This window comes from Nomascus leucogenys, chromosome 13 (genome assembly GCF_006542625.1).
Source record: "Nomascus leucogenys isolate Asia chromosome 13, Asia_NLE_v1, whole genome shotgun sequence".
In the NCBI taxonomy this organism is placed as follows: domain Eukaryota; kingdom Metazoa; phylum Chordata; class Mammalia; order Primates; family Hylobatidae; genus Nomascus; species Nomascus leucogenys.
In genome coordinates this window covers 31469734-31491602 of record NC_044393.1, presented here as the reverse complement: position 1 = coordinate 31491602, position 21869 = coordinate 31469734, and the positions used below count along the sequence as shown (strand labels likewise).

General features: G+C 56.9%; 1 protein-coding gene across 2 annotated transcripts in view; it reads right to left on the bottom strand.

Moving 5' to 3' along the window:
- Positions 1-797: 797 nt before the first annotated feature.
- NOL4L (nucleolar protein 4 like) overlaps positions 798-21869 on the bottom strand; it is a 143462-nt gene continuing 122390 nt past the window's right edge. The window contains exons 6-11 of one of the 2 annotated variants that reach the window (XM_030825684.1): positions 13829-14106; positions 11290-11475; positions 11018-11209; positions 10600-10722; positions 9952-10153; positions 798-5534 (exon numbers count right to left, since the gene is read on the bottom strand). In XM_030825684.1, the coding sequence (XP_030681544.1) occupies positions 5314-5534; positions 9952-10153; positions 10600-10722; positions 11018-11209; positions 11290-11475; positions 13829-14106 (1202 nt within the window). In that variant the 3' untranslated portion in view covers positions 798-5313. The remainder of the gene's footprint in view (positions 5535-9951; positions 10154-10599; positions 10723-11017; positions 11210-11289; positions 11476-13828; positions 14107-21869) is intronic. The other variant, XM_030825685.1, reaches the window with a different exon arrangement.

The window sequence follows — 21869 nt, the reverse complement described above, 5'->3', positions numbered from 1 at the left end:
ATTCTTATGTCGTTATTTAAAAATCAAGGTTTTAATAAGAACTGCCATAAATATGTGTGTGTGTATATATATACACACACACACACAATTTTAGCAGTCAAATGTATGCTTTTAACATGCCCTAAAGTTGTTTTAAAATCCATGATCACGTTTGTTCCCAGCCATATTCCTACAATTTTTCCTTAAAGCTTAACCTAAACCATACATACAGGATGAAAAAACATTAGCACAAATAAGTATCTTTGGGAAAAGCAGCCCTTCTGTTTCCTTCACGGTGGGATCCAGGGTTTTGCATAGAATGGAAAGTTCAGCACTGAAGGTTCAGAACCAGGGATCATGTTTGCTCAGTTTTCCAAATTAGCGCTTAGGGATTGTTACGAGAATTTGGTTTCAGTCAGTTGCCTATGTGCTAGGGTGAGAGGTTGTGGAAAAGCTACAAGTTTTTTGCTGGTCACTGAATTTCAGCAAGGCGTGTACCCCGTGTGCCTCTGTGTCTGCACGTGGCAGATAAGGGGGCTGAGATTTAAAACAGTGCATGAGAGTTCTGCCTGTGCTCAGCAGCTGAAGGGCACCTGGGAAAGGTTCATTTCCTTCCCTTTCTAACAGATGAGGTGCTGGAATTACAGGTTTATTTGTTCTAGAAAATGTACTGAGGACCTTCTGTGTGCCATACTATTGGCTAGGAAAAGGTGGAATCTACTAGTAGAAAGATGTCTCGGTGCCCAACTGGATGAGGAAGGATGAGAAGTGGCAGGCAGTGCTGCTGTTGATAGGACACAGTGGAAGCAGAGCATTCTGTTTGTTGTTCAGTGTTTATTAAGTAGATTCAGTCTTATATATGATATACAGATTCAAAAGGAAAAGGATTCCACATACTTAAGAAATCAGTGCATTTAGCAAGTAATACCATGGAGATAACAGCTCGATTAACAGCTCATTGGTCTTTTGTTAAGTGAGGGAGAGAGGGAGTCGGCCTGTGCTAGTCATTCCACAAACAAAACAGAATTTAGTCGCATCACGTAGAGAAGACACATTCTAAGAATTAAAATATTAAGCCACATTTACTGGTAAAACTCACTATATAGAACACAAATAATTTTTATAGAGAGCATTGAGGAGGAAGTCCTCACCTGCTTAGAAGAGCCACATTAAGTTGCATAGGTGCATATCTGTAAAAATATAATTTAGAGGTGAAGCCATTGATTAATAGAGTCACCTTTAAAAGTTGGTGCCATCCACTGTTTGCCTTAAGTGCTTACTATCTAGAGCCCTGTGCCCCTCCCCGGAGGTGGGACCTCATGAAGGAGCTGCCCCCAGAGGAACCCTGAAGAAATGGCTTGTACTATCTGCACTGAAAGTCTTAAATCTCATCTCAGATATGGAGCTCGTACTCTTCCAAAACATGTCTAAATTACGCCAGAGGGCTAAAGACCTCTTGGGTTGTCCCTAAATCCTGGTTGGCTTGATCCTGAAGGCCACATGAGTCATTCTGACCTTCCCACTCCCAGGCTGCCCAGGGAAGAACTACATTCATCCCACAGCTCTGCAGCAAAGTCCTGCCTTCCCTTTTCCTCTGTCCATGCAGTTACCCACCAGCAGCCAATAGGAGGTCTCTCTTCTGACTCCTGCTCCTAAATAGACCACATAATCGAGGCATATGGGCCATGTACCAGGTGGAAAGTGTTTTTCAGCCAATCTGAGTTCTACGTGGTGTAGGTTTTTTGTTGTATTTTTAGGTGGAAACGTAGGTAAAAAGTGAGAGGTTTTTGTTTGTGGCTTTGCTAAGCAGATGAGCTTAGTGAGGTGCATCTTCCTCCTCAAGAGCAAGTCTTGCAGAACACACAGGGACTGGGGGCATCTGTACATGTAAACAGTACACTTTCACTGAGTCCAAAATTAGGAGCAAAAATACAAAGGTTCACATTGGTCTTAGGTAGATACAGGCGAAAAAGAATTGAGCTGTTTAGCTCAGAAACAACAAAAACAAAGTTTCTAAAGCACCACTAAATTATATAAAAATCAGACCATGGACGGATTGAAACTGGTATTCTGGTGAAATACTTTACTATTTTGTAAAAAGTTTTACAAAAAATTACAAATTAAAAGTATCAACCCTCTGAGTTCAAAGCAGCATTTTGAAAATGAACTGGTAGTTAATCCTGTAACCACCCTTGGAGTTGTAAGTGGCCCTTGGGAATAGGGATGGATGGGTTCCACCTGTTTGAAATCCTCGAAAACCCTCCTAACTCCCTGCCTGTCCCCCTCCCCGTCAGCACTGTCCTTGGGAATAAACTGTCCTTTGTAAGAGTGGTGACGGTAAGATGAATTTCAGATGGGTTACACACACTATCACTTGCCTACCTGATGATCCAGCACTAAGACCAATGCCCACTTCTGTGATGCTACCCTTGTGGGATTAGCCCCCTGCAAAGACTCTGGAATTGGAGTATCCTACTTCTGCATTTCCTTTTTAACTTAGGATCCCAAATGATTACTTTGTGCCCTGAGGCCCTTCAGAAGATTTTTAAATGGCTGTGGGACAGGGCTTTGGGGGCTCCTTTTGGGAGAAGACAGTCCCTCTGGTGAGGGTGAGACAGCAGCGAGCTTAGTTCATCAGAACCAGCTCTTTGGTGCCCTCCAAGTCAGGAGTAGGGGGAAGGGGTTGAAGCTGCATCTTTTAAAACAAAAGCAAAACAGAACAAGTTCCCTGACTGAGCCAGCTAAATGGAATCCTGTTTCCATGCAGAAACTTGCTCCTGATTCTGCCGTCTCCAGGGCTTCAGGTGTAGTTTCACTGGAAAGGAGGAGCCCACCCAAGAGGTGGGGTCGACATGATGAAATCCATTGCCCTGGAGGGGCCTGGGAGGCCCAGTGGACTTTAACAACATATTCTTTCCTTTCTCTTGAAAACACATTGAACCTACGCTCTTGCCGCAGTACTAAGGCAGGCTGGAGGGTGGTCAGTTCCAACAGCTTGAACTCAGAAAAACGTGACTTCAAACTGTAACTTATGCTGATCTTTAGATCTAATCCTTGTGTGGGTAGGGGGAGGGAGCCCCTTCCCCAGTCTTTCTCACTCCTGTCTGCCAAGAAATGCAAACGGTTCATGTCTAGCTTGGGTACTGCCTCTGGGAGAAGTGACATGTTAAGTAACTGATACCAGGAATTCTAGGGTGGCGATTGTCTCTGCCAGGTTTTAACATTAAGATTTTCACAAATTGCCTGGGGTAACATTTTGCAAAAGATCTTACTGATTACTTTGTAGTATTGTTCACACACAAAAATATTTACACGAATTCAAATGTTGAGGGGAGTAGTACTGAGCAGGTGGGGCTGGATGTGTGGATGGCTGGGGTGTGGGAGAGGCCTTGGGCACTGGAGGTTGTGCTGTGCTAAGGGTGAGTCTCAGGTGTCCTGGCCCTGACCAGAGGCCTGGGGATTGGTCAGATGGAAGGCAGAGGTGGTGTGGCTGGATGGGGTGTTGGAGGCCACTTGAGAGATAACGACCACCCCTAACCTCTAGGGGCCGGAAGTAAGCACGGGGTGGGCACCCTACCTTTCAGAGTTCTGGACCTGAGGCAGGATGGGGCATCCTCACTGGTGCCCCCTCCCCATCACTCCTTGTGGGGAGTCTGCCACAGTGCTGGGAGGCAGTGGCCACAGCTGCAACAGGCAATTGGCTGCAGAAAAGCTGGTTTGCGAAGGGGTGCCTGTTCTGGGAGCGAGTGGCTCTCCGTGGCCATCCTAGGATCCACTCGGCCCTGGCTCCCCTGGGGCCTCTCTGCTGTGAGGGAGGAAAGGCAACAGAGGGCTTCTGCCAGCTCTGGGCAGGGGCGGGCAGCAGAGAGCTGCTGTCATGGCTACGGAGTGTTGCATGGAGAGGCCCTTGGGGGCCTGCTGAGGTCTGGGCGAATCCCTGGTTTAGCAGCACTGGTAGGTATTGCACTGAGCAAGAGGAAGTGCCTATCAATCAGGGAGGAAGGAAACCAGGCCAGCTTTTTCTTTTTGCCCTTTTTCACACTCCAGGGATTATGGGTTTCTTCCAGGACTGGCCCCTCCAGAAGGGCTGGTCTTAGGAGAACCCAAGTGGCTCCTCCACTTCCACTGATCCCTTTACTCCAAACATGGCGCAAGGGGATGGGAGCTGCAGTCTGCCCTGGAACTCACAGCTGCCTGACAGCCGAGGCTCACCCTGAAGAAGTGGCCCCTCTTGGCGGGAGTCTGTGGCAGGAGTCTGCGGGCCCAGGCCTGTGCACAGAAGTTCAGACCCGGCTCCTGGCAGCGGGGTGTGAGGGCAAGGGCCCTGCCAACCGGCTGCCATCTCCCAGCAGTCCGTCCTGTCAAGCAGCTGAGGGCCAGAGCTGGAGGACTGCAGTGGCTGGTTAGGGACAGGACGCTCTCTGGGTTCCAGCTCCTGGACACCCAGTCTGGACTGACTTACCTCCCAGGCAGACACATTGTGTTGGGGAGTTGGGGTGACAGCTGTTCACAACAGGCTCAGGGCACATCCTGGAAAAAGCCCACGCTGGAGTGTGAGGTAGAATACAGGTGACCATGGACTGGGGCTTCTGTAGAATGGGGTCAGGGTGCCTCTTTTGTTTTGCTTTGCCATGGGTGCGGGTGAGGTCCTCCTGCTTGGTGCCTAGGGAGGTGCCTGGTGGTGTCCCTGTGGCAGCACTGGATCTGCAACAGGATGGCCTGGCCAAGGGATAGCAGCCACAGGGTGCGCCAGGCACGCAGAGGAACAGCCAGCCTGGCACCCGCCCTGCCCCTACTGGCCCCAGCCCACATCAGTGTAGTGATATGGAATGTTAGGTATGGGGATACATCCTTCTGATCAGACAGACACAGACTAGCAATCTGTACAAACACAAAAGAATCCATTTTCAGAAAAATAAATTACTAAGGGGAGAGGAAGAAAGGGTCCACTTTGTTTTTCTCAATAAATATGCAATTCTGCTCACCTAAGACTTGAAAGGTAATTATCTGGGGGTGGGATTCTAACATCAGGGTCCACGAAGGTGATTCTAAACAGAGCTGCAGCCCCAGCGCCTTGTCAGGGGAGCCCCCAACCCTTCCAGAGCTGCCCCGTTGGCCTCTTCCAAGCAGGTCAGAGCACCCGTGTGGTGAGATTCCAAAAAAAAAAGTGTCCTTGTGCCCAAAGTCTCAGGTGCTTGGAGTGTGGCTAGAAACAGCTCTTTTGGATTCCCACCTCTTTCAAAAACAAAATGTACCAACTGGTGAGGCAGGAAGCCGGGTCCAGGCTGGGATAGCCTCCTTCCCTAGGGCAGTGCGCTCCAGGTGCCGGTGGGGTCAGTTCTGCTGTAGGATGAGGTTTTCCAGTTCATCTGCAGAGCGCAGCAGGAAGGCAGCAGACTCCCGGTAGCCCGCGATGAGCTGCCGCACGGCGCTGATCTCCGTGGGGCTGAGCTGAGCGGTGGGCACGGGCCTGCTGGTGCTGGTGCTGGAGGGGGTGGGCGTGGGGGTGGTGGAGGTGGTAGAGGCCCCGCCTTTCATGCTGAGGTCCGTGGGCCCTGTGGAGAGGGAAGTAGGGTGAGACTGGAGCAGCCACCCTGCCTGGCATCTGGGAGGTGTACCTTCCTTGGCGCTGTCATAACCTATGGCCCAGTGCCCACTGTGAGTTGGGCACTGGAGTCCGTGGCTCTGGTCCATCTCCCTGATGGCTCTATCCCTAGTGCTTAGAATGGGCCTGCGGATGACAGGGTTCTCAGAGAATCCTCAGGATGATCTTGCAAAGATCTGGTTTTAGGTGAGGAAGAGGAGGCCTTGGGGCAAAGGAACTCCTAAGATCTGCCTCTCCTCAGTGTGGTGAGCAGAGCTTGGGAATGGGAAATACTACTTCCATTGAGGAACTGTGGGACAAGTGCTAAAAGAAAGCCTCTGCCAGCATTCCTAAAGGAGCAGCACCCATCTGTGTGCTCTTCCTCAGCCCAGACATCGAGGCTGGAAGGGGAGCTGGTGTGCAGGAGACTGCAGGTAGGCAAGGGCCCAACACACCTGAGAGATGCGTGTGGGGAAAGCCCAGGAGGAGTTGAGAGTCGAGCCACAAAAGGCCAGGAGAAGAAACATCTGTGTGCCCAGACAAGAAAGGGGCTTCTGTCCAGCTGGAGAGAGGCCAGCTGCCCCGGTTGTCTGGGGGAAGAGGTACAGGCCAGACCGGCCAGGCCATAACTGCAGGTCCCCCAGGAGGGACCATGGCAGCCAGTGGATGGAGGAAGGGGCTGGGTGTGTGAAGCCTCTTTCTGCTAAGCCTCAGCACCTTGAACCCCCCCCTCCTGGGAGGAGTCCTGTGCCTAAGTGAGGTGAAGGGTTCATGCTGCTGGGATACGAGGGAATGTGGGCCGGAACCATCAGGACAAGACTCAGACTCGCTTCTGGAGAAACTGCCTGCCCTTTGTCCTCGGATGATGATGGCAAAGAGGGAGCCTGCCATCTTTTAAAACACACTAGGGGTGTGTGTGTTGGGGAGGGGACTGCCAGGCCCTGTCCTCTCTTGGCCTTTCCCAAGAAGCTCCTGGCTTTGGAGTCGGGCAAGTGTGGATTCAGGTCCTGCCCTGCTACTTCATTGGCAAATTCTTTAACTTCTCTGGGCCTCAGAGCCCTCATCTGCCAAAACTAGGCGGCTCCTGTGAGCAGAAGCTGAGATGCCAGTTGTGAAACACTCAGCACAGGCTGAGGCTCCTTCTCAGCCAGCAGGAGGCCTGACTGCCTAGACTGGCCCAGTAGGGAAGGGCTTCCAAACAGGTTTCAGGGCTTTCTGAATGGGCTCCCAGGAGACCTGGAAGCTCCTGGAATTTGAAAAGCATTCTGCAAGGTGTTCAGCCAAGAAACAGCCAAAGAAGAGAGAATCTGGGCAGGTGCAGGCAGAGCTGCCGCTTCCCCTGGGAAGCCTTCTCTGATGCAGCCGGGTCAGCTTCTCTGTTCTCTGCCCTCCCCCTGGAGTCCCTTCCCCACAGCTTTATCTTCCACGGGGGTGTGAGGCTCCCCCAACTACCCTGAAGGTTCTGATGGCCACATTCGCTCATGATTGCGTCTCCATGGCAGTTTTTACGCTGCTATGAAGAGAGATGGACAAGCTCTTGGCACGGGAGGTATCCAGACTGGAAGTAACATCTTGGGATAAACTATGGAAACCTGACTGCTGCTAAAAGGAAGCTGGTGCAGCCCCCAAATGGGGAAGGAAGCTGGAGTCTAAGATGGGACAGTTTGTCACATGGGGTTATTTCCTCTCCGGCCAGAGAATGTGGACACCAAGGAGGAGGTCCTAGGAACTATTTTCTAAACAGCGTCCTTGGAATTGAGAGTTAAGGAAACAGTTGAGTCTGTTAAAATCAAACACGGGGAAGGGGTTGGGGCTGTGTCTGGAAACAGCAGCCAAACAGGTGACCGACTCCCAAGGTGTTGTCACAATGCGGGACTAAGAAGCTTGGAACAGGAGTACCTCTGCTAACTTCTGGATATTGCAGGGGCTGGACCCAGAGGGATGGGGAGGAGAGGGTCTGGTTCCCTCTAGGGTGGTTCCGGTCCCCTCTGCATCATGCTTGGGAGTGGCCAGAGCCTCCTGGCATAGTCAACATGAGCAGTGGCCCCAGTTCCTTTCTTTTCTCCTCTCCCCAAGTGCTATCCTGTTCATGCCTGTGCTCAGAGCTTCCTCCCTTCTCTCCTGGGCTGTAGCTGAGGCTTGGAAAGGAGAAGGTCCCTGTTTCCTGCAGCCGATCTGATCTGGAGACATCTCCATGCAGACTCTGGTTACAGGCAGATGCTCAGGTTGCCGAGTGACTGCCTTATGGTGGGTAGAGGGATAGGAGTGAGCATGAGTTACCCAGCACCCCAGGCAAGACAGGCCCAGCCTGATTCTATCTAAGCTGATTTGCATCCCCAGATGACAACGTAATGAGCAAAGTGAGGAGCTCTGAGCCATTAATATGACTGCCCGGCCGAGGTACCAAACTGATTGAACAATCACTTGAAAGGCTGAGGCTGGGGAGGCCAGTGGGGATGGGTGGCCCTGCAACCATGCGGCTGCCTGTCGCCTTCCTTCAACTGCTGGAGGATTTAAACAATGTTCTTCAAATGAGGTACTAGTGCTCCAGGACAGGTGCTGCCCCAGGCAAGGAGGTAAATGACCAGATTTCTGCTTCAGTGGCCTCCCCACCCACCATGAAGGAACCAGGGTATTCACAGATGGGAGACTTAGACCCCAGGATGCACAAGAGCAGAGCCAGCTGCCTCCCTGGAAGAATCATCCTCTGGCTGCTGTTTGTGCCTCTTGGGCAGGTGTGAACGGACAGGCATGAAGCAGGCTCAGCCCCACCATGAGAGGCCCTTAGGAGGGTCAGGGGAACCTGGCAGTCACAGCCCTGAGATAGGTCATGCTGGGTGGACACCAGGTAGAGGCTTGTCACCATCGCCTGCTGCTAAGAGGGAGCAGGCCCCAGACCACCCTCACCTCACCTGCTGGGCCCCAGACCCCCATGTGTAGGGAGGGCAGAGCTTTTCTTCCTGGAACGAAAGGAGCCCGCCTAGGACAGCCACTCCACCTCTCACCATGCTGGCCACTCTGGCCTTAGCTTCAGGGATTAGGGCCAGGCGGCGTCTTATTTTAGGTTAAGAGGCATTAGGAAGGGATGAGGAGTTAAGCCCAAGCAGGAATCTTCCAGGGACCTGCATACACTTCCTGGTTCTGGGGGGTGGGGGGTCAAGGCGAGTGGAGGCAGCCTGGGCTTCCTGCCATGGGTGGGGACTAGCTCTCTCCCTTGCTGCCCAGGAACAGTGAGGGGTCTCCTGCAGCCAAGGACGGGGGCTTAGGGAATCCTCAGGCATATTCAGCCAAGACCTTGCACCAGGGTTCCCCAGCTTACAGGTGGCACCTTTCTCCAACCTACTCAAGTTCCTCAATTCCTCCCTTCATTCCCTGGCTTCTGAACGACCCCCAAAGCACGCGGCTTCTGCCTCCTGCTCTCCCCATTCAAAGCTTCTTACAAGGGCAGACAGAATGACACAGACCACACAATTCACAGCCCTTCTGTGCTTAAAACCTAGCAGGGGCTCCTTCTGCACACACAACACAACCCGAGTGCCTGGCCCAAGAGGTCCTGTGACCCACCAGGCTGATCCCACTCCTCCCCTGCTTCCCTTGGCCTCACAGTAAAGGGGTCTGAGGTTCCCCACTCCAGTTCGTGCTCACGGCAGCACCTGACTCCATGAGGAAGCCTCTGTCTCTTCGGGGGCTGTCTCCTCTAATGGTCTGTGCCCCATCTGCGCAGAGTAGCCTGGGAAGTTACCGGAAAAGCACCTACTGAATCACCCAGCTACAGGAGCGGAGCGAGGGAGCAGGTGTGCACCATCACCCCGGGTGTCTCAGATGTAGGCTCCATGAGTGCAGGGGCAAGAACGGAGGCCCAGCACCCGGGTGAGAAACGCTTTCACCTCACAAGGCAGGCCCTGAGCGGAGGCCTGGGGAGGGAGCCGCCCTGCAGGCCAGCGGGGCCACAGCTGGGCTGGGCCAGCAGCTGTCTCACTGAGCCTCGGTTGCTGTGGGTGAGATGGGGCTGTGGAGATTCAACTCAGGTCAAGAACAGGCCCTTGGCTGGGACTCGGCACCCACAGGGGCCCTGGGGGAGTGGAACCAGTGAGAGGCGCTGGTAGTGAAGGTGGGAAGTGTTGGAGTAAGCGTCACTGGCGGTGAGAAGGGGGCGGTAGGTTTTTGCTTTAACCAACTAAGTCTCCTTCACCTTCCAATCTAAGGACGAGCTAAGACGATGAAGTGGGAGGGTGCCAGAGCCGCCCCTCCTGCTCCCTATGCTGTGAGGCAGCCCCTTTCCATCACTGGCCTCTGCTTCCCTCTACCCTTTCCCCTGCCCAGGGCTGCTCTGCAGACCCAGCTGGGTGCTGGTCAGGGAGCCGGAGCCCAGGCCTCCCCCGACTCACCATTACTGTGGTTTCCTGTTTGGAGGGAGGCAGGGGGCTGCAGGTTGCTGCTCAAGGCCCCGTACCCGCGGTAACTGTAGTTGAGGCCGCCATTGGCGTACACAGGGTCCTGGGAGTAGGAGGAGGCTGGCAGTGAGTAGGTGGAGTGGGTGATGGCTGTGGAGTCCCGCGAGTGCTGCTTGTCCAGGGCTATGGGCTCATCCTGCAGAGGGGAGAGGGGGGCGCTGGGGAAACTAAGGGGCAGCTGGCCCCAACTACCATCCCCGGACACAAGGTGGATAAATGCTGCGGCCCCAGGACTCCTGGGACCCAGTGCTGTGGTTTGACCTGTGGGATTCCATCTGTCCCCTCCCCCGGCCACTTTTCCCCCAGGGGCTTTCCCCAACTCTGCTCATCTGCCCGTCAGCATATTTGATCAGGGCCCTCTGGTCTCCGGATGAAGTCCAGGCTTCCGTATGAGGTCTGAGGACCTCTGAGAACACCACACCTGACCTCCACCCACCTCCTCTCCTTGTCTTTGCCCTCCTGTTCCCCCTCTGCCCCTCTCCCGACTGCACCCATCACAGCTCCCTCAGTCCACACCCATATGAGGCCTGCCCTCCCTGGCTGCCCAGGAGCGGCCCCTGTAGTGGCTGCAGTGGCAGGTACCTGTGAGGACTGGTAGATCTCTAGACGCATCCGCTTGGCTGCCTTTCTCGTCTCGCTCTCACAGGCAGCTGCCAGGATGTTTTCTGCCATGGCCGAGGTCAGATGGGGTGGCGTGGGTCTGGTCTACAGGCAGAACGGGGATGGAGCTAGCATGGGGCTCATGGGGGCCCTGGGCTTGTGCAGAGACCCTGCCCTAGGGGTGGGTGGCACAGGGTGGGGTTTGGGCTCCAGCACCTCAGTCTACGGAGCTGTGTGACCTTTCTGGGCCTTAGTTCCCTCATTTGCAAACCAGGGATTATGGTACTTGCTTCCAGGGCTCCTGGGAAGACCCTGGGTGAGGGGCCCGGGCATCCTGGGAGTGTGGCAGGAGGTCAGTGGTGGTGCCGAGGGAAAGTGTGGGCCAGGGAGGGGGACTCACCATCTCCATGCCGTTCTTCTTCATGCGACGGCAGGACTTGAGGTACGTGCGGATGCGCTTGCGGGCCCGCTCCTGGAACTCGGGGAACTGCCGGCTGCAGGACTCGATGATGGCCTGGATCTTCTCCTTGGGCTGCTTGGAGATGGGCACCATGCGGTCCAGGTTCTCGTCCACAAAGAGACGCACAAACATCTGTGGAGACACGGGCCATGGGAAGGGCTGGCCCTGGTCTTGCCCCCATCCCACCCCACCTGTTTCCAGCCGGTGCTCACGTTGAAGGCCTTAAGACGCTCAGGGTCCATGCCTTCAGAGTCGTTCATCTTGTCATTGTCCTCATGGTCATCGTGGTCATCGTCGTCATCATCTGCCGTCGGGGCCCGGCCCACTGTCAGGTCCTCAGGGCAGCCGCTGACCTCAGTCTTGATGGAATCGTAGCTCCCAGAGCTGTAGGGGGGGGACTAAAAGGAGGGCAAGAGGCAGAGGGTTGGGCCAAGCAGCTGCTCATGCCCTTGCTGGGTCTCCTACAGGCGGTGAGCTTGGGGACCAGGGTGGCATGCATGCCCTGCTGCCATGAGAGCCACAGCTGCGAGGCCCTGAGCAAGTCACTCCCCTTTTCTGCTCCCTTCATCTGTGCAATGGGGACAGCAATGCTACCACCTCCCTCCCTGGGCTGCCGCAGGGAGGACCGACTGCAATAGTGTATGCAGAGACCTGACTCCCGGGGCTGCCGAGCACTGAGGGTGTCAGCTGTTTCCTCAGCAGAGGCCAACACCAGGACCTGCCATGTGTGCAGGGGAAAGGCAGACACAGAAAGGACTCCCACCACCCACCAGCCTCTTCTTGTGCCAAGATATATTTTGGCTCTGGGGTTTTCCTCCCTGATCCCCAAGGGGCTGCAACCCCAAGTTGACAACCGAGCTGTCACCAAAGCAACGAGCATGCTGTCTGTCGGGAGGAGGAACAGATGGGCTGGGCGAGGTAGCCAGCCAAGGCGACAGGTCCATTAAGCAGGATGCGTTCTTGCAGCTCCTGAGCTGGCCTTCTCCTGTCTGCACCCCCACCAGGACAACACAGTGGCCCCTTGAGAATATGTGGGCAGAAAGGGAGAGGGAACCAGATCCAGCCTCCCCCAGCAGTCTCCTGTCCTCCAGTAGAGAAGGGCTCCAGCCCTGTGCTCCTACCACGAGTTTCTCCCTGGACAAGCCCCCTCACCCATCTCTCCTTAGAGGCAGCTCCCTCTTTTCCTCCATGCCTCCTCCATCTTCTCATCCTTCATGGCTCAGCTCCCACACCACCTGTCTCCTGTCCCTGCCTCAGGGCACTGCTCTGGGACGGCTGAGGACCAATGTTGCCTTTTGGAAAGTTTGTGCCTTCAATGTGTCCTAACTACTCATTCAGATCCTGACTGGCAGTAGCCTAGGGACACTGTCCCTGCCCTCAAGGAGGCTGGCATCTAGCAGGTAAGGCAGGCTCAGGGAGCAGGCGGCTGCATGGTCAGACCCTGTGATGTGGCAGCATGGCCATGGCACAGCCTGCAGGGGAACAGCACTCACTGAGGAGCAAATCCAGGAAGAAGTGCATTACCTGGCACCTGGTCCCACAGCACAACCCCTGCCAGGCCTCTCTCCCTGGGAACAGGCCCGCAGGGGTTGGTCCCCTAGGGACACTGGCTTGGTGCCTGTCTCTTCATCCACATACAGACTTGGATGGGGGCAGGATGCTGAGGGACCCTGCTGGCTACCATAACCGGCCGTGCGGCCCCAAGCAAGCCACATTCCCACACCACTCAGCCAAGCCCTGAGCCAGGGCCAGGGCAGACAGATGGAGAAAAGACTAAGATAGGAGCTGCTGATGGCGTTCCTGCTCTCATCTCACTTCCTTGGGCCCCCCATGTACCCTGTGGCCACAGTGGCAATGGCTGCTGAACACAACTCACCCCCTCCATGGAACAGCAGCTATGCCTGTCCCTTGGACCCAGGCAAAGCCTGCTCTGGCCAGAACCTGCTCCCAGCCACCTGCGCTAGACACATAGCAACAACTCAGCACTGAGCCCACGGTACAGAATGTCCCCATGAGACATTCCAACTGAGGCAGGCACTAGCACCTACTCCACTCTCTCTGCAGAAGAGAAAACAGGCCCAGGGAGGAAGAAGAACCTGTCCAGAGGTGTAAGCTCCAGGAAGGCACCTCTGGCCCCTGGGCCCAGGTTGGAGAAGAGGCACTACTGCAGGAAACCTTAGTGGCCCGGAGGCAGCTTGTGGAAGTGTGGGGGAGGCCCCAGGAAGCAGGGGGGATGCCCACTGGTAGGGGTACCTACTGTGCCCACCCTTACCACCATCCATCAGCCTGGTCAAAGGAGGAGTTCCACTGCCCACATCCCTGGGCCCTCGCCCTTTTTTTGCACGACCTATAAAATGGGGACAGGCACGCAGAGAAACCAGGCAGTGGGAGGCCTCATACCTGGCTGTGCCGAAAGTGGCCACTTGCTGTTATCCACAGCAGATGCTGTTCTGGGGGAGGGGGATGGGTTGTGGGGATGCATATCCATCTAACACCTCTACCAAGGCAGGGGCCGTCAGCTCCACTTCACAAGCTCGGAGAAGGGGGCCTGGCTTGGGGGCACACTCCAAGCCATCTCCCATTCCAGAGCTTCACCAGGAACCCGATGGCATACCAGCCAAAGCCACCACCCTGGCTTGGTGTCACACACATGGGCTGGCTCCAGCTAAGCTCTGGGCATACACAATTTCATTCTTGTCTCTCGACAGCCCTTTACAGAAAGAAATGGACTCAGCCCCCAGCCCCACACACCTCAGGGGTGGTCTTCACCCCGTATTTGACGCGGCTCCGCAGCCCGTCGGCACCGCAGCCATCGGAGGGGTAGGAGGGTGTGCCAAGTGCCGTGGCCGGCGGGAGCTTGTCACACAGGTTGATGGGCTGATCCTCAGCGGCCGTGGTGAAGTCCATGGGGGCCACGGCGCCGTTGCCATTCATCTCGGGGAAGGCAGGGTCGCCCTGCGTGCTGCTCGACGTGGATGGGTTCAGGGTGGAGGAGCCATTGCCGCTGCCACTCTCAGAGGAGGAGTCATCTGGAATGAGAGGCCTGGGTGTGAGGCCCCATCCCAGGCACTGTGGCCACTGCAGCCACCTCGGACTATCCCACCCTGTGTCCTCCTCATGAGTGTCCCTGGGTGGGGGTGAGTGCTGCTACCCCACCTCAGAGGCAACTTGCCCCAGCCCACAGCCTTAGCTGAGGCAGCCACAGGGTCCCCTCTGCCAGAATAGAGGGGCCATCAGGAGGGGAGTGGCCAGGCAGGGCTGTGCAGGGCATGGAGGGTCTTCCTGCACCCCAAACTTGCAAGCGTTATGTCCAGGCTTAAGGAAGGCCCAGCTCCAAGGGTTTGGGAGTGAGTGGCCTGCCAGAGGGCCCTGGAGACCCTCGAAGCCTGGCCAGGCTCTCCCTTCTCCCCAGCTCCCAGGACCGCACCTCCCACCCACCTGCTCCTGCTGCCGGGCACTGCCTTGCATCTTCGAGCTTTCAGAGCCCCTGCCCACAGTGGGCCCTCAAATGTCCCCTTCCTCTGCCCGAGGCAGGATGGCTCTACTGTGACCTCCAGCCATTCATTCCCTCCTGCAAGCAAGCCCAGCCCAGCCCTGGCAGCCTAGGCACAGGCACGGTGGCCCCTGGATCCGCGCTCTGTGCAGGCCCCATGGCCTGGGACGTGCCAAGCCGGGACTGCAAGGTCTAGGGTCTGCACGTGGCCCCCGAGTGGGCCTGCCCGGCGTCTCAGGGTGGGCGGCCCCGGCAAAGCACTGCGAGGGCGCCCCCTGCCGCGAAGAGCGCGGCACCGCCAGCCTGCGGGCGCCGGGGAGGAAACTTTAACCGGGGGACCAGACAGTTCCAGATACATTCCAGGCCTCTCTGCGCACCCAGCCCCAGCCCCAGCCCCAGCCCCGGCCTCCTTGCTCAGCTGAGACGGCAGAGGCTGAAGCTGCACGGGAACTCCCGGGGTCACTGTCAGGTGAGCACCCGCGAGGGTCCCGGGGACGCACGGGTGACCCTGGCGGCTCCGCACCTGCACCCAGAGTGGGTGGGGGAGGGGTGGTCACAGCGAGCCCTGCCGCCCCTTCCCCCAGGCCAGGGTCACGCCGGACCCCACCCCCACCCTCCTAGCCGGCAGATTATGAAGATTTAGTCCCCGGTGCTGGGCACTGGGCACGCGCACCTCCAGAGCGTCCCCATGGCGACCGAGCGGCTCTAGTGCCCCAACCAATTGCTGGCCTCCCGGCTGCCCGGGGGCGGGTCCAGGCTGCCCATCATGCAGCCAGGCCGGGCAGAGGGGGATGGGAGGCCGCGGCGGTGCAGTGCACCCCTCCCCCTCGGCTGCAGCAGGTCCCCTGGGCCAGGCGTCCTGTCCTCCTCCGGGCAGCCTAGCTTCATCACTCCCTCCATCCTCCCGCAGGGCAGCTCCGGGCTCTGCTCAAAGCCCGCCCATAGCTGCCCCTCACTGGCTGCACCCTCGGAGCCCCGGCCCACGCTGGCTGTCCCCAGGACCCCACAGCCTACTTGCGCCCAGTCTGGAGCGAACACATTCCCCAGCATTTTTACTGAGCACCTACTGAGCACTGGCCTGGAAACAAAGCAATGACTGCAACCAAGGTGCCAGACCTCCTGGGGGGCAGATGTGCCTTACTGAGCCTCGTGGGTAACAGGGAAGGTGAATTGAGAGAATGGGGGTGCCCACTGTCCTCCACCCGGGAACCAGACCAGCTCCTCATGCAGCCCCCACTGGCTGCTCTCCAGAGCCCAGGCCACCCACATCCCACCTGTGAGAGCCAGGCCTAATCCTCACTCCCCTATCCCATGCTTTCCTGTAGCTGAGTAAGAGTCTGGCTCATGGCCACTGGCACTCTCAGTCCTGTGACCTCTGCAGTCCCCCAGCCCAGCCTCACTATCCTGTGCTGGGGCTCTGCAATCTGCCTGCCATGACACCTCCAGCTGAGCAGATGGCAGCCAGCCTTCAAGGTCTGCTTCCACACTGCCACCTCAGGCTGGCATTTTTCTCCACTGTCCCTAGGAAGGAGGCACTCACGCCTCCAACCCCAGCTTGCTGCCTGGCCCTGCCAGGGATCCTCATGCTCCCTTCCCCTGGCCCAGGGTCATCGTAAGGGCCATCTGCCCCACCAGGACAGACCCTGTCACCAGAGAAGCCCCTGCACCTGAGGACCAGGAGCCTCCACGGGGGACAGGGATGACACCCATACTGGCCGGTTACCCACGCTCCCATGAGCCGCAGGGGGCCCATCTTTCACCCACCTTGCAGGTGCGACTTCACATACCGACACCACCCTCACAGGCCACTTGCTTGACCTTGGAGGGCCTTAGATTCCTCCTCTGGAAGGAGGGGCTGCTCCTCAGTGGGCATCATGCCTGGCACACAGTGAGCCAGTGGTCACTGCATTCATCACAGGCACGAGGTCCAAGGCTGGCTGCAGTGCCCCACCCTGCACAGGCCCAGAGGTGACATCCCATCATTCCATCACCCACCTCCCGATCGGGTTTTCCCAAGAAGATGGACTTGCCCTCCCCAGGTGTGAGGTCCAGAGACACGCTGCTCAGGGTGCTCCTGGAGCCTCTACCAGGTCAGATGCCCGGCACAGGGGCCCAGACTCTCCAGCTACCAAGACCTTTGCCTCGGGGCTGTGCCCCCGGCTGCCTGGCTGGGGATCGACAGGCACCAGTGCCGGGGCAGAACCTCCCTTAACTGCACTCAGACGCCACCCTGGTCTGGCCAGGGAAGTGGTTGGGCGGGTAAGACCCGTAAGGCACCAGGTGCTAGGACCTCGTATGGCCAAGTGTTCCAAGCTGTTAGAAGAAACTGGAAATCTGCACCATTATGTAAACAGATTTTAAAATATTGGCGACTGATTTACATGGTTTACTTTTTTTTTTTTTTTTTAGGTTCTTGCTCTGTTGCCCAGGCTGGAGTGCAGTGGTGCCTTTAGGGCTCACTGCAACTGCTGCCTCCTGGGCTGAAGCGATCTCCCCAGCAGCGCACACCACAACGCTTGGCTAATTTTTTTTTTTCTTTTTTTGAGATGGAGTTTCACTCTTGCTGCCCAGGCTAGAGTGCAATGGGGTGATCTTGGCTCACTGCAACCTCCGCCTCCCAGGTTCAAGAGATTCTCCTGCCTTCAGCCTCCCAAGTTGCTGGGATTACAGGCGCCCGCCACCATATTCAGCTAATTTTGTGTATTTTTAGTGGAGACAGGGTTTCACTGTGTTGGCCAGGCTGGTCTCGAATTCGTGACCCCAGGCCTCCCAAAGTGCTGGGATTACAGGCATGAGCCACCGTGCCCAGCCTCGGCTAATTTTTAAAGTTTTCTTTTTTTGTAGAGAAGAGGTCTCACTATATTGCCCAGGCTGGTCTTGAACTCCCAAGGCTCAAGCCATCCTCCCACCTTGGCCTCTCAAAGTGCTGGGATGACAGGCATGAGCCACTGTGCCCAACACATTATTTATATTTTTTAAAACTTCGACAAGTAAATGGGTACACAAGTGTGGTCTATTCATACGATGGAATAGTATCCAGCCATGAAAAGGAATGAAGTTTGGATAAGCGCTGCAATGTGGATGATAAAAACACGAGGCTGTGGGAAACAGGCCAGACGGACAAGGATACCCAGTGATTCTACTTCTACGCAGCATCTGGAACAGGCAAATTCACAGAGACAGAAGGTACAGTGAGGCTCCACGGGCTGGGGGAATGGGCGGTTAGTACCTAAAGCGGCAGAGTTTCTGTTGGGGGATGAACAAGCTGTGGAATAACGGTACTTCTGGAGTGTACACTTAAAAATGGCAAATTTTATGTCACACATTTTACCACACACAAAAAACCCAGACCAAAACCAGCCCCTTCGCCCTAGTTTATAGGCTCTATCTGCCATTATCTCATTTTCTCACGCCGCACACACAGAGCCTGCTCAGAGGGACAACATGGATGGCAAAAGCCTGCCTTCCCCAGTGACACCAAGGTCTCGCCTACCCCCAGCTCCGCTCAGGCAGCCCCGGCATGCCAGCCCCCACCCCACACAGCTGCCCCTGCACGACATGCTCTGGGGGCTGCCTACAACCTGAGGCCCATGTTTTGCCGACTGGGGAGGCCACAGGTTTGAGCCGTGGAGTGGCTGGAAGACGCTACTCCACCTTCTGGAGCCTCCGTTTCCTTTCAGAGTGGGTCCCACAGCCGTAAAACACAGTTCTAAGGTGCGGATGGTGCCCGAAATGGGGCAGGAGCTCAAAAGGAAAACCCGATTCCCTGCACACCACATTTTCTCACATCATAACTCACCCACTGCCGACGCACAAGGCTCTCCCAGACTGCAACGGGGGCTTCTGGGGATCCCGGAGCCCAGCCTGTGACAGTGTGAGGTGGGCCCAGTGAGAGGGTCACCGTGGGGATGGGGGCGACTGCCACCCTCGGAGCTCATGCTCCAGCAGCGACAAATCAAACCTGAGGGCTCCAGAGGAGACGGGGCTTCGAAGGGGTGTCACCGGCTTTCTGGCCCCTGAGCCATGGTCTCTCCTTACTCTCGGCGACTCCTGCTCGCCCTTCTGTGCTAACCCGACCACCACCACCTCAGGGAAGCCCTCCCTGCCTGCCCCAATCTCCATCATGGCACCGGCTGTGGGCCATAGCTCTGCAGAAGCCATCCCAGGGACGGTGGGGCGAGGGCTGAAGCCTCGTGAACCAGCAGGGGCAGAGGTGCTGCTTGGGGTGGGGTTGCTCCAGCCTGTCCCTTGGTCCCACAAGCAGTGGATTTGATGCCGGCTGCAGCCACAAGGGCTGAGTTTACTCCAACTGGAAGCCAGGTCCCTCCTTTGGGCCCACCAGGCCCTTCCAGCGAGCCCCTATGGCTCACCCACCCGCCCCAGCTGTGACCCAGCCTTGGCACTTGCTGTTCCCTCTTCCTGCTCCACTCTGTCCCGGGTGCAGTCCCTCACTTCCAGGGCTCTGCGTAAAGGTCAACTTCTCAGTAAGCCCAGCTCCCGCGCCCTGCTCTGGCTCACTGACCCCTCTACCTATTTCTTTTTTTTTTTTTTGAGATGGAGTCTCGCTCTGTCGCTCAGGTCGGAGTATGGTGGCGTGATCCCGGCTCACTGCAAGCTCCACCTCCCGGGTTCACGCCATTCTCCTGCCTCAGCCTCCTGAGTAGCTGGGACTACAGGCGCCCGCCACCACGCCCGGCTAATTTTTTGTATTTTTAGTAGAGATGGGGTTTCACCGTGTTAGCCAGGATGGTCTCAATCTCCTGACCTCATGATCCACCCGCCTCGGCCTCCCAAAGTGCTGGGATTACAGGCGTGAGCCACCGCGCCCGGCCCCCTCCCACACAGTAGTATTGCAAGGAGAGGGTAAGTGCTTGGAAGAAACCTATTTCTTCTTTCTTCCACGCACTTATCCTCTCCTTGCAGTACTACTGTGTTTATTGTGTCTCTGGCCTGTGCCCAGCCTTCACAGAAGCAGCCCCAGCCCCAGAGACCCAGAGTTGGTGCAGCTGTATTGGGTGGGCCTGGATGGCTCCTGCTGCCCCCTAGATCACACCCCTCCCTCTGGTGGGGGCAACTGAGTCTTCCTGGGCTCGCCGGGGTGAGTGCATGCCCCAGGCCTGGCCAGTCAGCCCATCACGGCAACTGGTGATAGTGTGTGACCAGGCTGGGCCCGAGGACATCACGCGGGGACTCCTGCTGTGATGGCTGGGAAGGTTCTCTCTACCTGGGGTTGTGGGTGCAGAGAGGCCCACGCTGGGGAAAGCAGTGCTGATAGGGGGCACAGATGATCCCCTGAAATCCATCTGTGCCTGCCCTAGGAAGGCCCTAGAGGTTTTGGTGAGGGAGCTAATAATTTCCTTATTGCTTAGGCCGGCTAGAGGCAGGCTCACACCAATGGCTTGGTCTCTGAGTAGTCCAGGGTCTTCTCCCTGGCAGAGGCCAAGGGATGGGACCCGGGGGCTGGGATCGCTCTGCACGGGGACCTCACCATGATGCCCAGCTCAGTCCTGAGGAGGCTGGTACCCACAGGAGGGGGTGGTGCCCACGGGAGGGCTGATGCCCACAGAAGGGGCTGGCTGCAACCCTCACACCCACCCCTCACTGCACCTGGCCAGGAGAATGCGCCTGTCACTGTTTGGGGAAAGAAGGAACAGAGAGACTGGAGGCAGTTGGGTTTTGATCCGATTGGAATTCTGCCTCCCACAATCCTAAAAAAAAAAATAGATTTAGGCCAGGTGCAGTGGCTCACACCTGTAATCCCAGCACTTTGGGAGGCAGAGGCAGGCAGAACATGAGGTCAAGAGATCGAGATCATCCTGGCCAACATGGTGAAACCCCGTCACTACTAAACATACAAAAATTAGCTGGGCGTGGTGGTGCACGCCTGTAGTCCCAGCTACTCAGGAGGCTGAGGCAGGAGAATCACTTGAACCCGGGAGGTGGAGATTGCAGTGAGACAAGATCGCGCCACTGGACTTCAGCCTGGCGACAAAGCGAGACTCTGTCTCAAAAAAAAAAAAAAAAAAAAAAAACTGATTTAAAAGAGACATAGGCACACAAACCCATGCTGGGATGGAATGCAGTGGGGCCCGGGCAGGGATGGTGCGGGTGTAGGGTCCTGCAGTCTGGGTGACCTTGGGCACTGCCACCTCCTGGGCCTCCTCTTATCTACAGTCCTGGGAGTTGCCGCTGACGCCCTCCTGGGCTCTGGCACTTTATGACTCTGTGAAGAAACCCAGCTGGCTCCATGGGCACCGAAGCCCCAGCACACAGGCCTCACGGGGTGCAGGCCTCCAGCTGGGAGGCTCAGTGGGAAGCTCAGATGGATCCTCCACACCTGGAGCTGGAAGTGGAACCTAGTGCCCAGGTGACCTCTTGTCCCCACCTGGTCCCCATCTTGCTGTTTCCAGGAGGCCCCTCCATGAGGGTCACCCCTGAGGCCAACCTGCTGGGGCCCAGCGTGATGGCAGCAGGGTGGGCCTGCCCCCAGCCCATGGCTGCGTGGCCAGCAGAGACATCCTGAGGGGTCTTGGGGGAGCAGCCCGGGATGCACCCCCTCTGAGCATTTCCACAAAACCAGGCTTTCCCCGCTGTGGCAAAGGGTGACTCCTTCATCTGGGCAGGACCTGGAGCCCACCACCTGTGCCCAGAATGCCTGCGGGCAGGGAAGGACTACCGTGTCCGTCTATTTGAACATGGGGCAATGTGCTGCTATTCAAATGGAGGAATTAGTGATGAATGGGGGAAATTGTTCCTCCCTCTGTCCCGTCTCCAGGAGGAGACAAAAACCCCTTTTACCTCAGCAAACAATGCCCTTATGTGGGCGCCAGTGCCCCGCAGCCCGCACAAACCCAGCTCTGTGCGAACCACCAATCGCCACACCGCGCTCTGGGGCCCACAGCCAGTGGCACCCTCTCCCGGTGGGCGACTCCCACCAGCTCCCAGGCTAGGCTTGGAGAACGGGAAGGCCCACCATCCCTGGGACCACAGACCAGGTACACAGCCACTGGAGGCCAGCAGGCCCTGCGTGCAGACTGCCTTCCGTGTCCAGAGGTGTGGCTGCTGGAGGCAGTGCCGCCTCCATGAGACTCTGTCACAGCAGCAGCCAGGCGGGGGACAGGAGGGGCATCAATAATTCACACACAACAGGGCGATGGGGGAGGAGGGGGCGGGAGACTGCTGGAGCCACGGCCCACCATGGCCAGGGAGGTGTGGACAGCAGGGCTCTGGGCTGTGGTCTGCAGGTGCTGACTCTGCTCTGAATTTGAGGCGTGCACCTCCCCAGGGCTGGCCCCCTGC